This window comes from Salvelinus namaycush, chromosome 37, assembly GCF_016432855.1.
Source record: "Salvelinus namaycush isolate Seneca chromosome 37, SaNama_1.0, whole genome shotgun sequence".
Lineage (NCBI taxonomy): Eukaryota > Metazoa > Chordata > Actinopteri > Salmoniformes > Salmonidae > Salvelinus > Salvelinus namaycush.
The window spans coordinates 7,058,268-7,074,375 of record NC_052343.1 but is presented as its reverse complement, the minus strand read 5'-3'; the positions used below and the strand labels follow the sequence as shown (position 1 = coordinate 7,074,375).

Below are 16,108 nucleotides of genomic sequence, written 5' to 3'. Positions count from 1 at the left end.
ACTCCACAGCTCTCCCTGAGAGGCACGAGACGAGGGCGGACAGCCTCTCCCTTCCCAAAGGAGCTGGATAAACGGTGCCCAGGTAGAGGTCCAGCTGTAGTAGGAAGCCTTGGCACCGTGCCGCCGTCCCATCGTACTCTCCGGGAAGGGCGGAGACGCACCCCACTGGAACCGGGTACAGGAGGGACGGGTAGTGAGGACCCCTGTTGTGCTGGAGGAGGTACTGGAGGACCTCCCTGTCTCTCCCAGCGACTTCGGAAGAAGTCGTTACATGGATGTCAAACCTGTCAGCACATTAGCCAATGACACATGGTGATTCTGGTATGGGATGAACAGAATGCAGCACCACAGCCATGATACCAATCCCTGGGATAAGGTTGTCAAATCAAATGTTATTGGTCACATACACGTGTTTAGCAGATGTTATTGCGGGTGTAGCGAAATGCTTGTGTTTCTTGCCCCAACAGTGCATTAATATCTAACAGGTAATATCTAACAATTTCACAACAATATGCACAATACACACAAATCTAAAGTAAAGGAATGGAATTATGACTATATGAATGATATTGTTGTTGGTGTTGTTGGTTTACTTGTATGGAAACCAATATCCATCCAAGCTTCTCATGGCAATCCCAGGACAGTTCTCTTGAGCTGGCTCCAAAGTTTACATTTCAGGTCTGCTGTTTCAAGATCAGCTTATCAGTATAGACAGGAGGAAGAAAAGCTCTGAGCCACAAAATAGAACCAGCTAAATAAATCCATATAGCAGTGTTGATACAGTGTAGGCCATTCAAACAAAGAGCAGTAGCACAAGGAGGCAGTCTATAGCACACTTACCCTTTACATACTGTGTAAGGAACATACTAGATCAAAACCTAGTCATATATTACTGTATTCTACAACCGTGATGCGGATAATAGTACGTAATATCTGAATGGAACATTGGTGTTCTTGATTCCTCTACTATCAGCTGATATTACTCTCTTGGAAGCAATAGACCCAAATACAGTAGAACTGTAGAAAACATCAGGTAGCATGCTCAGTTCTACCCAAGCCAAGATAAGTGTTTAGGAATTACTGAGACCTCTTCAGCCAACTATTTAACTGTGAGGAACTGCTGAGAATGAACTCAAACCATAAATCAAAACATGGAGGACCACAGGGCTTGAATTCATCTGCATTGTACGTTGTTATATGTTGCCCATAATACACTATAGGGGGCAAATGTGTTGGAGTGCACTGAGTACAGTACAAAGTACATTTCACAGCATGGGATATATGAATGGAGAAATAGATACAGGTGCTCTGAAACTTGCTTTGTTGTTTTCAAATGTTCTCTACTGTCTAGATAGCTTTGAAACCTGACTGAATCACACTGAATCACACTGTGTGATCACGCTTTCCACAGCCGATGTGAGTAAGACCTTTAAACAGGTCAACATTCACAAGGCCGCTGGGCCAGACGGATTACCAGGAAGTGTATTCCGAGCATACGCTGACCAATGTGTCTTCACTGACATTTTCAACCTCTCCCTGTCTGAGTCTGTAATACCAACATGTTTCAAGCAGACCACCATAGTTCCTGTGCCCAAGAACACTAAGGTAACCTGCCTAAATGACTACTGACCCGTAGCACTCACGTCTGTAGCCATGAAATGCTTTGAAAGGCTGCTCATGGCTCACATCAACACCATCATCCCAGAAACCCTAGACCCACTCCAATTTGCATACCGCACCAACAGATCCACAGATGATGCAATCTCTATCGCACTCCAAACTGCCCTTTCCCACCTGGACAAAAGGAACACCTATGTGAGAATACTATTCATTGACTACAGCTCAGCGTTCAACACCATAGTGCCCTCAAAGCTCATCACTAAGCTAAGGACCCTGGGACTAAACACCTCCCTCTGCAACTGGATCCTAGACTTCCTGACAGGCCGCCTCCGGGTGGTAAGGGTAGGTAACAACACATCCGCCACGCTGATCCTCAACACGGGGCCCCTCAGGGGTGCGTGCTCAGTCCCCTCCTGTACTCCCTGTTCACTCATGACTGCACGGCCAGGCACAACTCCAACTCCATCATTAAGTTTGCTGATGACAGTGGTAGGCCTGTTCACCAACAACGATGAGACAGCCTATAGGGAGGAGGTCAGAGACCTGACAGTGTGGTGCAAGGACAACAACCTCTCCCTCAATGTTATGAAGACAAAGGAGATGATTGTGGACTACAGGAAAAGGAGGATCGAGCACACCTCCATTCTCATCGACGGGGCTGTAGTGGAGCAGGTTGAGAGCTTCAAGTTCCTTGGCGATCACATCACCAACAAACTAACATGGTCCAAGCACACCAAGACAGTCGTGAAGAGGGCACAACAAAACCTATTCCCCCTCAGGAGAAAAGATTTGTCATGGGTCCTCAGATCCTCAAAAGGTTCTACAGCTGCACCATCGAGAGCATCCTGACTGGTTGCATCACTGCCTGGTATGACAACTGCTCGGCCTTTGACCGCAAGACACTACAGAGAGTAGTGCGTACGGCCCTGTACATCACTGGGGACAAGCTTCCTGCCATCCAGGACCTCTATACTAGGCGGTGTCAGAGCAAGGCCCTAAAAATGGTCAAAGACTCCAGCCACCCTAGTCATACTGTTTTCTCTGCTACTGCACAGCAAGCGGTACCGGAGCGCCAAGTCTAGGTCCAAGAGGCTTCTAAACAGCTTCTACCCCCAAGCCATATGACTCCTAAACAGCTAATCAAATGGCTACCCTGACTATTTGCACCCCCCGCCCGCCCCACCCTACGCTACTACTACTCTCTGTTATCATCTATGCATAGCCATTTTAATAACCCTACCTGCATGTACATAATTACCTCAACTACCTCGACACCGGTGCCCCCGCACGTTGACACATTGACCCTGAACCAGTACCCCTGTATATAGCCCCCTATTGTTATTTACTGCTGCTCTTAAATTATTTGTTTTTCTTATCTCTTACATTTTTTTTGGTGTATTTTCTTAAAATTGCATTGTTGGTTAAGGGCTTGTAAGTAAGCATTCACTGTAAGGTCTACACCTGTTGTATTCGGCGCATGTGACAAATAACATTTGATTTGATTGTTTCCCTTAAAACAAAAGTGAAAGAATGAAATCAGTGTGTATATTCAGGCTACTGTCTAGATAGTGGCTATTGGTAACATTCAACTGTCAAATCAAATGAAATAAACTTTTACTGTCACATGCTTCGTAAACAACATGTGTAGACTAACAGTGAAATGCTTACTTACAAGTCCTTTCAACAATGCAGAATACAATAATAATAGAAAAAAGAGTAAGAAACAATAACATATGTACATGTGTAGCCTATGTTTACTGTTCATTATGAAGAAAGCTTGTATTTCTATAAGCAACATTTTCCTGCCTTAATCTCTTAGTTCCCCCTCAAGGTTACTGATATCAACCTGGATCTGATAAAAGCTGGATCTGGCTAAGGTAGAGATTAAGTGCTGCAGCGCAAGCCCACCTTTCCTAACCCTTTCTGCACCTAGCCATTGACTCGAACCGTCCGACGCCCACCCTCTCCCTTCTCTAAATGCCACTTAAGCTATTACAACTTTTCCAGCCGAGCACATCGTTGACCAGGGGGTCTGAGGACAGGGAGAGGGCGATGGGGAGGGACACCCTCAAAATGCCAGCGGGGCACTGTCCGCGTTGTCAATGTCAGCTATATTTTAACAGCCTTTGATGCTTTCATTTGATGCTTTCAAAACCAACTTCAATATATTGCTATACTTTTACTCTTCCTAGTATGTCTTAAATCTTTATATTTGTTGTAAAAAAAAAACACACATTAAGTTTGATTGTGATAAGTTTCAAATCAGATCCTAACAGATAAAAACAGGGTTCCAACAAAAAAGACACATTATTTGAAACGGGTTTGTCTCAGAACTGAATTATTGAATCTGTAGTCAAAACATCTAATAATTTACAATGTTGAGCACTAGTTATAAGCAATAGTAAGACAGTAATAGTAACAGTCAGAAGGTAACTGGTAGTCCAACTCACGTGTTCCATCAGCTCCTTGATCATGCCGTTCCACTGGCCCTTGTCGTCCTGCGATCCGTACTTCCCATCAGGCACCAGGCGGATCTCGTAGGTGAAGCCCAGGATGCTGGCCAGCTCCTTGAGCAGGTCGATACAGAATCCCTCGAAACGGTCATTGCCAACCAGCGCCTTGTCAGACTTCTTAAGCATGACATATGGTTCCTCCTGCACAGACACAAAAAATCTAATGGAAACCAGCGCTGAGGTCAGCTTTTTCCATTTGTTCTTCGGCACACGCACTTAATTGAGGCAAAGTGATCTGAGCTGATAAGTCGTTGTTCTGTCTAACAGGGAATGACAGGGAGACTCCGGTCCAATGTCTGGTTAGCTACACTCTATGTTTAAATATGGACGAGTGCAATGGTTTTTCCACTTTTACTTTTTCCACATTTTGTTACGTTACAGGCTTATACTAAAATGGATTAAATAAATACTTTCCCTCCTCAATCTACACACAATACCCCATCATGACAAAGCAAAAGCAGATTGTTTTATTATTGAAAATGAATACCCTATTTACAAAAGTATTCAGACCCTTTGCTATGAGACACGAAATTGAGCTCGGGTACATCCTGTTTCCATTAATCATCCTTGAGATGTTTTTACAACTTGAATTGGAGTCCACCTGTGGTAAATTCAATTGATTGGACATGATTTGGAAAGGCACACACCTGTCTTTATAAGATCCCACAGTTGACAGTGCATGTCAAAGCAAAAACTAAGCCATGAGGTCGAAGGAATTGTCTGTAGTTCCCGAGACAGGATTGTGTCGAGGCACAGATCTGGGGACGAACACGAAAGAATGTCTGCAGCATTGAAGGTCCCTACGAACACAGTGGCCTCCATCATTCTTAAATGGAAGAAGTCTGGATGCAGCAAGATTCCTAGAGCTGAGCAATCAGGGGAGAAGGGCCTTGGTCAGGGAGGTAACCAACAACCCGATGGTCACTCTGAAGGAGCCCCAGAGTTCTGTGGAGATGGGAGAATCTTCCAGGAGGACAACCATTTTTGCAGCACTCCACCAATCAGGCCTTTGTGGTAGAGTGGCCAGACGGAAGCCACTCCTCAGTAAAAGGCACATGACAGCACATGACTCTCAGACCATGAGAAACAAGATTCTCTGGTCTGATGAAGCCAAGATTGAACTCTTTGGCATGAATGCCAAGTGTTACGTCTGGAGGAAACCTGGCACCATCCCTACAGTGAAGCATGGTGGTGGCAGCATCATGCTGTGGGGACGCTTTTCAGCGGCATGGACTGGGAGACTAGTCAGGCTTGAGGGAAAGAGCAAAGTACAGAGAGATCCTTGATGAAAACCTGCTCCAGATCGCTCAAGACCTCAGACTGGGGCGAAGGTTCAGACGGGGGCGACCCTAAGCACACAGCCAAGACAACACAGGAGTGGCTTCGGGACAAGTCTCTGAATGTCCTTGAGTGGCTCAGCCAGAGCCCAGACTTGAACCCGATCAAACATTTCTAGAGAGACCTGAAAATAGCTGTGCAGCGATGCTCCCATCCAACCTGAAAGAGCTTGAGAGAATCTGCAGAGAAGAATGGGAGAAACTCTCCAAATACAGGTGTGCCAAGCTTGTAGCATCATACCCAAGAAGACTCAAGGCTGTAGTCACTGCCAAAGGTGATTCAACAAAGTACTGAATAAAGGGTCTGAATACTTATGCAAATGTCACATTTCAGCTTTTTATTGCTAAAAAAATAAATATGTTTTTGCTCTGTCATTATGGGGTATTGTGTTTAGATTGATGAGGGGAAAAAACATTACATTCATTATAGAATATGGCTGTAACGTAACAAAATGTGAAAAAAGTGAAGGGGTCTGAATACTTCCCGAATGCACTGTGTGTCGACAGGAAAATCTAACTGATTTAAGTGACGGCTATGCTGTGCAATCAGAGAAATGTACAGCATGCAATAGGAAGTCTCGTTGATTTACAATAGATGGTGAATCTAGGCACTCTAAAATAGTCTCTGCAGCCAGCTAAACTTCCGTGGCCGTTCCCCCTCCCACATCCCTGTCCACTGCCCCTTGTAGACATTGTATAGTACAGTGCGATGCAGTTTATGGTCAGAGAGCCAGCGGTCTTTACTGCCCTGTAAAATTCTCCCTGGCTCCTCATAATATCAGGTTGAATAAAAGCTTGATTAGGAACAGAATGCTTCAATGAAATGAAACATGCCTGAAATGTTGTCCCGTGTGGCTCAGTTGGTAGAGCATGGCGCTTGCAACGCCAGGGTTGTGGGTTCAATTCCCACGGGGGGACCAGGGTTCAATTCCCACGGGGGGACCAGGATGAATATGTATGAACTTTCCAATTTGTAAGTCGCTCTGGATAAGAGCGTCTGCTAAATGACTTAAATGTAAATGTTGTCTCCATCGTCACTGGTCTCAGAGTAACCAAGGTGATGCCTATTGCCTGCATGAACAATGGCTAAACTCTCAAAGAAAGGATGGCGGATGGCTCGATATTTCCCTTTATTTAGCGTCTCCCACTATCTGTCTGCAAAATAGGGCCCATACATATCCTACTGTGCATTTTTTAAAGACATGGTGGTCCACTTCCTCATGGGCTATTTATTTATTGCTTCCGATGGCCAGACACACAATTCATGAAGTCTGTTCATAAGCAGAGTAATTGATTCCCCAGTGAAGGTGACCTCTGCTTTTGTATTCCCATCGGCCACGTCTTTGTGTGACACAAAGCTGCTAGAAAAGCCGTTAAAGAGGAGGAAATAACCAGTCATAACACGGTTTACCACTCGGTCGGAAAAACACGTGCTTCACAGGGTGACGTTAGCTATGCTTATGGTGGCAAAGGGTGTGATGTACACTCCTCTTTAAAAGTTTGGGGTCACTTAGAAATGTCTTTGTTTTTGAAAGAAATGCACATTTTTTGTCCATTAAAATAACATCAAATTGATCGGAAATACAGTGTAGATGTTGTTCATGACTATTGTAGCTGGAAACGGCAGATTTTTTATGGAATATCTACATAGGAGTACAGAGGCCCATTATCAGCAACCATCACTAAATAGTAATTTACAACATTAACAATGTCTACACTGTATTTCTGATCAATTTGATGTTATTTTAATGGACAAAAAATGTGCTTTTCTTTCAACAACAAAGACATTTCTAAGTGATCCCAAACTTTTGAACATTAGTGTATATTATAATAATGCTGTGACAAAATATGGAAATCACTGTTGTTTCAAATCATGTTGCCTTGATGGTAAATGCCTTGGTGGGTATGTCTTGGTGGAAGAATCAAAACACGTCTAACAGGTTTAACACATCCTAGTCTGACACTTAACAGATGTCCTTTCTACACCCAAAATACCATCTCAGGGACAGACAAATAAATGTAAAGTAAATCATTGGTTGCAATCCTAATATGTAGCTAGCTGGCCGTTTGCAATTAGGACGTTACCTTTGAATAAATGATAACCAAGGAATACTTGATTATAATGCATTTAGATAGAAAGCAAGAGCTTAGTGGAGAACTTTGTTCAAGTTGTCCAATTATCTTGATCAAAAAGTTTGCGTGATCAGGGGGAAAGAAAAAAGTCATTACCATCTGTTTCTAGCCTTCCCAACTCTTTAAATTCCCCAAGGTTTGGACTCAAATCAAAGTGTTTAAACCAGTTTCATACTCTCTAGCGCAGCATGGGTGTACATAAGAGAACGGGGAAGGAGATATGCAGACACAGTTACAGGCAATGGAGTGAAAACAATTAATGTGAGAGCTGGGAAACGCATTAAATATCTTAATCTCTTCGTAGAATGCGAGAAGATATCGCCATAAAACTGTCAGACGTCTTATTCGCGGATCGCTGAGATCAGTTTGATGCAATGTCATTAAGCTCAGAATGGATCAAAAACACAGACACTGATATTAGTGCTGCTGATGCTCTATTCTCAACGTGCTTTCACAATCTAAAAGTGTTGATTCCTAAAATACTCCTAAACCATCACACACTATCAAAAGATGCAGGTAATCCATGCAAGTGGCTGGTTTGGACCTAAACCCTACTCCTGGTTTGAAAACCATGTCCAATGGGGAATTTCCATTGGAAATGTTTTTTAGTCCATGAATAGGCTTAATCTGGCTCAAAGAAACTGACCCTAAATCATATTATTTTGTGTATATATTTTTGGCTGCAGCTTTAAACACCACCTGTTTTATGGTTCTATTTCTTGTCTTTGTGATTGAAGTTGCTACTCCCCATGGTTGGCACCAGAAGGCACTGATTATATCTCTTCTAAACCTCACTCGGTCATAATTACAGCCTTGCGCTCCAATCCAGACTTAATGAGAGTGTTTATCATTGTTGATAACTTGTGTGTCCGTCCAGAATAAGCTCGTGGGGATGTTCATTGTCAGCACCTCGGTGATAGCTCCACAAAGACCCTCTAACCTCCCAGTTCACAGGCTTATATATACACAATAGACGATTTGCAAATGAATGTGGAAAGCTGGTGGGAGAGAACACCTGTTTATTTCCTAACATGTAATTAGTGGATATTTTATAGACTGGTCCATTGTGGCTCCCTGTCTTGTTCTCTATGGGCACCTTGCACTGCAAGTGCCTCACATCCTCATGGTGATCTTAATGTGACATAATGATGATCGACACTACATCCTTTGACAATCCAAGTTGGATTCAGAATGGCGAGGTAAATTCAAGGTGGTGTTCAATTAATTCACTGTGATTCATTTGGCAGATATCTCCCATTTCCCGGTCTGAGAGGTGGTAGCGGAGAGGGCCTCAATGCCAACCATGTTTTTTTCAACCTTCTAACATGGACTTTGTTTAAAGGAGATGTTATTTTTCCAAATGTAAATTATACATACAGTGCCTTGTAAAAGTGTTCATCCCCCTTGGCGTTTTTCCTATTTTGTTACAACATTACAACCTGGAATTTAAATGGATTTTTATTTGGATTTCATGTAATGGACATACACAAAATAGTTCAAATTGGTGAAGTGAAATGAAAAAAATTACTTTGTTTAACAAATTCAAAAAAATGTAAAACGGAAAAGTGGTGTGTGCATATGTATTCACCCCCTTTGCTATGAAGCCCCTTAATAAACTCTGGTGCATCCAATTACCTTCAGAAATTACACAATTAGTTAAATGAAGTCCACCTGGGTGCAATCTAAGTGTCCCATGATCTGTCACATGATCTCAGTATATATACACCTGTTCTGAAACACCACCAAGCAAGAGGCACCACCAAGCAAGCAAAAAATGGAAAGAATATGGCACAACAACAAACCTGCCAAGAGACGGCTGAGAGGGAGACCAAAGATAACCCTGAAGGAGCTGCAAAGCTCCACAGCAGAGATTGGAGTATCTGTCCATAGGACCACTTTAAACCGTACACTCCACAGTGCTGGGCTTTACGGAAGGGTGGCCAGAAAAAAGACATTGCTTTAAGAAAAATATAAGCAAACACGTTTGGTGTTCACCAAAAGGCATGTGTGAGACTCCCCAAACATATGGAAGAAGGTACTCTGGTCATCAAGGAAAAAATCTAGGAAAACGCTATGTCTTCCGCAAACCCAAACACCTCTCATCACCTCCAAAAATACCATCCCCACAGTGAAGCATGGTGGTGGCAGTATCATGCTGTGGGGGTGTTTTTTATCGGCAGGGACTGGGAAACTGGTCAGAATTGAAGGAATGATGGATGGCTCTAAAAACAGGGAAATTATTGAGGGAAACCTGTTTCAGTTTTCCAGAGATTTGAGACTTGGGCAGAGGTTCACCTTCCAGCAGGACAATGGCCTAAGCATAGTGCTAAAGCAACACTCCAAAGTGGTTTAACGGGAAACATTTAAATGTCTTGGAATGGCCTAGTCAAAGCCCAGACCTCAATCCAATTGAGAATCTGTGGTGTGACTTAAAGATTTCTGTACACCAGAGGAACTCATCCATTTTGAAGGAGCTGGAGCAGTTTTGCCTTGAATAATGGGCAGAAATCCCAGTGGCTTGATGAGCCAAGCTTATATAGACATACCCCAAGAGACTTTCAGCTGTAATTGCTGCAAAAGGTGGCTCTACAAAGTATTGACTTTGGGGGGGTGATTAGTTATGCACGCTTAAGTTTTCAGTTTTTTCGTCTTACTTCTTGTTTGTTTCACCCCCAAAAATATTTTGCATCTTCAAAGTGGTAGGCATGTTGTGTAAATCAAATTATACAATCCCCCCCAAAAATCTATTTTAATTCCAGGTGTAAGTCAACAAAATAGGAAAAATGCCAAGGGGGGTGAATACTTTCGCAGCCACTGTAACTCGCAAGGGAAAATTGGTTTCTCAGCCAATCCCTGTAAAAGATTGAATGATAAGACACTGATATATAAAGTACCATCCCCTAAGGAAATGTTTTGAGTAGCTTAGAGAGAGAGAGAGAGAGAGAGAGAGAGAGAGAGAGAGACTTTCACGAAGGGCTGATCAAAGTCAGCTGACCTACCAGGATGGTGGTGATGACCAGGGAACGGTTGGCCAGCGAGTCTGTGATGTTCAACCCTTTCCGCTTGGGGACCTCAGTGATGTTGAGACCTCCGGACGAACTCCACTTCCCCACCTGCGGGAAGATGAAAAGCGTGTTCGACTTTACCTCTCTACTTACCACAAGCTCACCTTGCTGCATTAGTGCCCACCGGGACACATTTCCATTAGCTGATTGGCTGTGTCACCTCTGGACGAACTATACGCCATGAGGTTATTGGGGGAGTTTGTGCAAAGAGTAAGTGGTGGGATGTGGAGGCAGGCTCTAAATGAATTGACATTGTAGGAGAGAAGTCTAAGAAATCAAATCGTTCTGTTGGGAATGATGAAATTATGATGCTATGTTTCACTTCATCCTGGTGTTATGGTTTGGAACATAAATAACATGCAAAAATGTGAATTTTGTCTCAAACGTAATCGAATTTAAACAATATAATTCAGTAGTGGTCTCTAAGATTAGAACGAAAACATTGTGCTGTCTTCTGCAACTTTTCAGTATCAAAAGATGTCAGATTCTCCAAACTGTCACCTGTCACCCCCTCTGTTGGCCTTGTTCTAAAAATACCAATACCTTGTGAATATCATAGCTTATGAATTGTTGAAATGAAGAGAGAGCACAGCCTTGTCGAACTCCTACAACAAACATTCTTTCCACTTGCAACGCTTCTCTGATAACAGACACACAATAGGTAATTGGAGCACTTTTCTGAATGCAGAAAAAGAGGATAGGTTGTTCGTTTCTGTGTAGTATGTGTGTGAGCAACGTGGAGAAAAAGTGGGAGAGCAATCAAATGTAATATCTTGATCAATGACTTCCATTTAGACTTCCAAATCTTCTCCTTTCGCTGCTTATTAAAACACATACAGAAACCAGAGCATAAAATATTGCAAACTAGATAAGCATCCTAGCGTGATTATCATATGGTTATTTCAGGTCTGGTGTCTTTGCAGTTTTGTGCCCTTAGGAACGTAGCAAAACACAAATCCTACAATTCATTTTGAAAAGAAAGCCCAGCACGGGGTTGTCGGAAATGGAAATATAAAAGCTTGATAATGTTGGCAGAGAAGTTCTGCTCTGAGTAATCTCACTAAGATAAATACAAAAAGATCCGAGCAAATAAAAAGGGGTTGCACTCGAGTAGCGCCTTCCGGGCATAAAAGCTCCTTCCATACTGTTGTGACGACTCTGGAACATATCATTACCATAAAATAGTCAGTCCTGTAGGCTGTCGGTAACGACCTAATTTTGCATGTCGACTTCGCAGTCACTCGCTTTCCCTACTCTCCTCCTCGCCATCCTCCTCTCTTTCTCCTTCTGCGTCACTACCAAAGTGCCATTTAATATTCACAGGGCTGGCTGGCACTCGAGGTGGATCCGTTTAAAGGTACACAAACACGCTGCATCGCAGCCAGTGTGAAAAACACCTGATAACGTCCTTCTGTCTGGTCCACTGAGGAGCGTATGCTCGAATTTAAAAAGCATATTAGTTACAGCTTGTGTGAAACAGCCCCCCCCAAAAAGGACTAGGCAACTGAAGAGAAGAGCTGCTTTAAAAAAAATATCAATGTCTTCCACTCTGCATGCCAGCAAAATCTTACTAATTGTGTCCAATTAACTCAATTCATTAAATGTGCATAGCCAATGAAGCGATTCAACAGTTATTTACAGGTGCAACTACAGGGAGAAGAGAGCTTTCTGCCTTTTTTTCTTCCCTTTTTTATATTCATGTCATTGAATTTTCCACTCTGACTGGAAACCTCTCCTAATTCCAGTATGAGCTCAAACTCGGGCTAAAATTCAATTAGGGCAGATTAGGCCAAAAAGTCTCGAACAGTTAGCTAAAGCCGATTCCACAGATATATCCACTGAGTATTGTGGGATATGTAACATGCTTGAGACCAGGGATGGAGAAAAACACACAGTAGGCCTATACAGCTATCCACACATCATTTTTGTGTCTTTCATGCTAGTTTTAGCACACGAGTCAGTCTCAGAGATGTGCAAACATAGCAGTAGACCCAGCACAGCAGAAGAATGAGATACGGAAATAGTTTGGCACATTGTGGTTGTTCCAGCCTGGAGCTGCAGTGATATTCTGAGCTGACATGTCCCAGCTATTATACAGGCTCATACAGGCTCTGCCATACGGGAGCGCTTGAGGAAGTCATAATGGCACTTATCTCGAGTTTATGCTTCCATAACGTATGACAAACCCATATCACCACAAAGCAGTTATAGTCCGCAGGGTGCTACTCTGCCTTTTAAAATAACACCGGAAGTTAAATATTCTCCTTCTTCATTACCAACTTCTGACTTCCTTTGGTGGGTAAAACAGTGAGGTTGATATACCTCATTAGCAAACAGCATTTTGGGAAACAACTTGAATTACCATTAGAGACTTGCAATTAACACTTTGTCTTCCCTCATCCAATTTGCTTTATGATCCATTAACTTCTGCTTATGTTTGAACAGCCCATTGGCTTCCTTGTTAGGAGGTAAATGATACTGTCAAATGGAGACCGTTGTGCATTATTCGTTCCATATTAAAGAAGAAAACTGGAATGGATTTCAGTCTAGACGATTTAACAGGGGATATGCAAAACAAATGTTATGTCCTACGAGAGAAAGAGAGAATAGTGTATTGTGGAGGGTATAAATAAACCTGTGTAAACCTGTGTAATCACCAGGGTGATCTTACACAAAATAAGCATGTATTTTACATTTCCATTCATGTGCTATGTCCTCAGACTAAGTGAAAACCTGAACAATTACATAACACTATACTTCTTTAACTTCTTATGGCTGCAGGGGCAGTATTGAGTAGCTTGGATGAAAGGTGCCCATAGTAAACTGCCTGCTCCTCAGTCCCAGTTGCTAATATATACATATTATTATTCGTATTGGATGGAAAACTCTGAAGTTTCTAAAACTGTTTGAATGATGTCTGTGAGTATAACATAACTCATATGGCAGGCAAAAACCAGAGAGAAAATCCAAACAGCAAGTGGGAATTGTGAGGTTGGTCGATTTTCAACCAAGACCCCATTGAATACACAGTGGGATATGGATGAGTTTACACTTCCTACGGCTTCCACTAGATGTCAACAGTCTGTAGAACCTTGTCTGATGCCTCTACTGTGAAGTGGGGCCGAAGGAGACAGGAATTAGTCAAGTCTATCATGACCTGACCATGCTCTGACCATGCGCGTTCACATGAGAGGGAGCTCTGTTCCATCGCACATCTGAAGTCAATGTAATTCTCCGGTTGGAACGTTACTGAAGATTTATGTTAAAAACATTCTAAAGATTGACTCAATACATCGTTTGACAGGTTTCAACTGACTGTTACAGAACTTTTTGACATTTCGTCTGCTTTTAGTGAACGCGCTTCCTGACTTTGGATTTGTTTACCAAACACGCTAACAAAAATAGCTATTTGGACATAAATGATGGACATTACCGAACAAAACGAACATTTCTTGTGGAAGTGGGAGTCCTGGGAGTGCATTCCGACGAAGATCAGCAAAGGTAAGTGAAGATTTATAATGCTTTTTATGAGTTTTGTTGACTGCACAATTTGGCGGGTAACTGTTTGGCTTCCTTTTGTGGCTGAACGCTGTTCTCAGATTATTGAATATTGTGCTTTTGCCGTAAAGCTTTTTGAAATCTGACACAGCGGTTGCATTAAGAACAAGTGTATCTTTAATTCTATGTAAAACATGTATCTTTCATCAAAGTTTATGATGAGTATTTATGTTATTTGACGTGGCTCTCTGCAATTTCTCCGGATATTCTGGAGGCATTTCTGAACATGGCGCCAATGTAAACTGAGGTTTTTGGATATAAATATGAACTTTATCGAACAAAACATATATGTATTGTGTAACATAAAGTTCTATGAGTGTCATCTGATGAAGATCATCAAAGGTTAGTGATTAATTTTATCTCTATTTGTGCTTTTTGTGACTCCTGACTTTGGCTGGGAAAATGACTGTGTTTGTCTGTGATTTTGCGGTGACCTAACATAACCGTTTGTGGTGCTTTCGCTGTAAAGCCTATTTGAAATTGGACACTTTGGTGGGATTAACAACACGATTACCTTTCAAATGGTATAAGATACATGTATGTTTGAGGAATTTTAATTATGAGATTTCTGTTGTTTGAATTTGGCGCCCTGCACTTTCACTGGCTGTTGTCATATCATCCCGTTAACGGGATTGCAGCCATAAGAAGTTTTAAGGTGTGGTTAGTTTGATAGTTGAAGTCATTGTGGTCAGAATGAGGTGTGTTACCTTCTCCAGGCCCTCCTCTTTCAGGCTGATGATGTCCAGGTCAAAGTCTGTGCGGAGGCCACTGGTCCTGTTGAACGACAGCCTCCCCGTCAGGCCTTCCCAGTGAGACTGCAGAGAAACACACACGACCACACATTAACACTCATTCATCAAAGCATGTGAATACGTACACATGTAAAAACAAACACCATGGCGGAAAGGCACACATACACACACACACACACAAACAAACACAAACACACACTCGGCTGAATTTCCTTTTTAATTACATTTTACGTCCCAACGCCTCAGACACATTTTCCCCCAGACCACAGTGTTAATTAAAACTTCTTATGGCTGCAAGGGAAAGTATTGAGTAGCCAGTGAAATCGTGCCCATTTCAAACGGCCTCGTACTCAATTCTTGCTCGTACAATATGCATATTATTATTACTATTGGATAGAAAACACTCTCTAGTTTCTAAAACCGTTTGAATTATTTCTCTGAGTGAAACAGAACTCATTTGGCAGCACTTTCCCTGACCAGGAAGTAGAATGTCAGAAATATATGCTCTGTTCAACTTCCTGCCTATACATGGTCATGACACGTAGGAGTCTACGTACACTCCATACGCCTTCCTCTGGGTGTCAAGATGATGTGAGAGAAGAAATTTTGTGTTTATCTTGGTCTGAGGTGGAATAAAAGCTATTTCTTTGACGTGACCGTCCACTTCCGGTACTCTGAAGCACGCGACTTGGAAGTGGGATTGCCTTCTGTTTTGCTGCCGTTATGGACGACAACTATCTCCGGCTCTGATTTTATTTGATACATGTGACCATATCATCGTAATGTATGTTTTTTCAATATAGTTTAATCAGATTATTGAAATTTTTTCGGGAGTTTTGCCGTGTTCCGTTCTCTGACTTTACGTTGGAGAGATCCGTGCCACTCGGCTAGTGCCCATGCTAAATGAAGAGGGAAATTTGCCGTTCTGAATCCAAACAACGACTCATCTGGACAAAGGACACCTTGTTCAACATTCTGATGAAAGATCAGCAAAAGTAAGACCCAATTTATGATGTTATTTCATATATCTGTCGTGCATGTGAACTGGTCGTGGGCGCCCAAGTGTTTCTGGCTATTGTGGCTACGCTAATATAGCGCTACATTTTGTTTTCGCTGTAAAACATTTAATA

The 16,108-nt window shown here is 42.4% G+C and overlaps 1 protein-coding gene across 1 annotated transcript in view; it reads right to left on the bottom strand.

Annotated features, from left to right (window-relative positions):
* LOC120031587 (glutamate receptor ionotropic, kainate 3-like) overlaps positions 1-16,108 on the bottom strand; it is a 143,341-nt gene that overhangs the window by 40,672 nt on the left and 86,561 nt on the right. The window contains exons 8-10 of the mRNA XM_038977396.1: positions 14,934-15,041; positions 10,603-10,716; positions 4,071-4,274 (exon numbers count right to left, since the gene is read on the bottom strand). Coding sequence (XP_038833324.1) covers positions 4,071-4,274; positions 10,603-10,716; positions 14,934-15,041 — 426 coding nt within the window. The remainder of the gene's footprint in view (positions 1-4,070; positions 4,275-10,602; positions 10,717-14,933; positions 15,042-16,108) is intronic.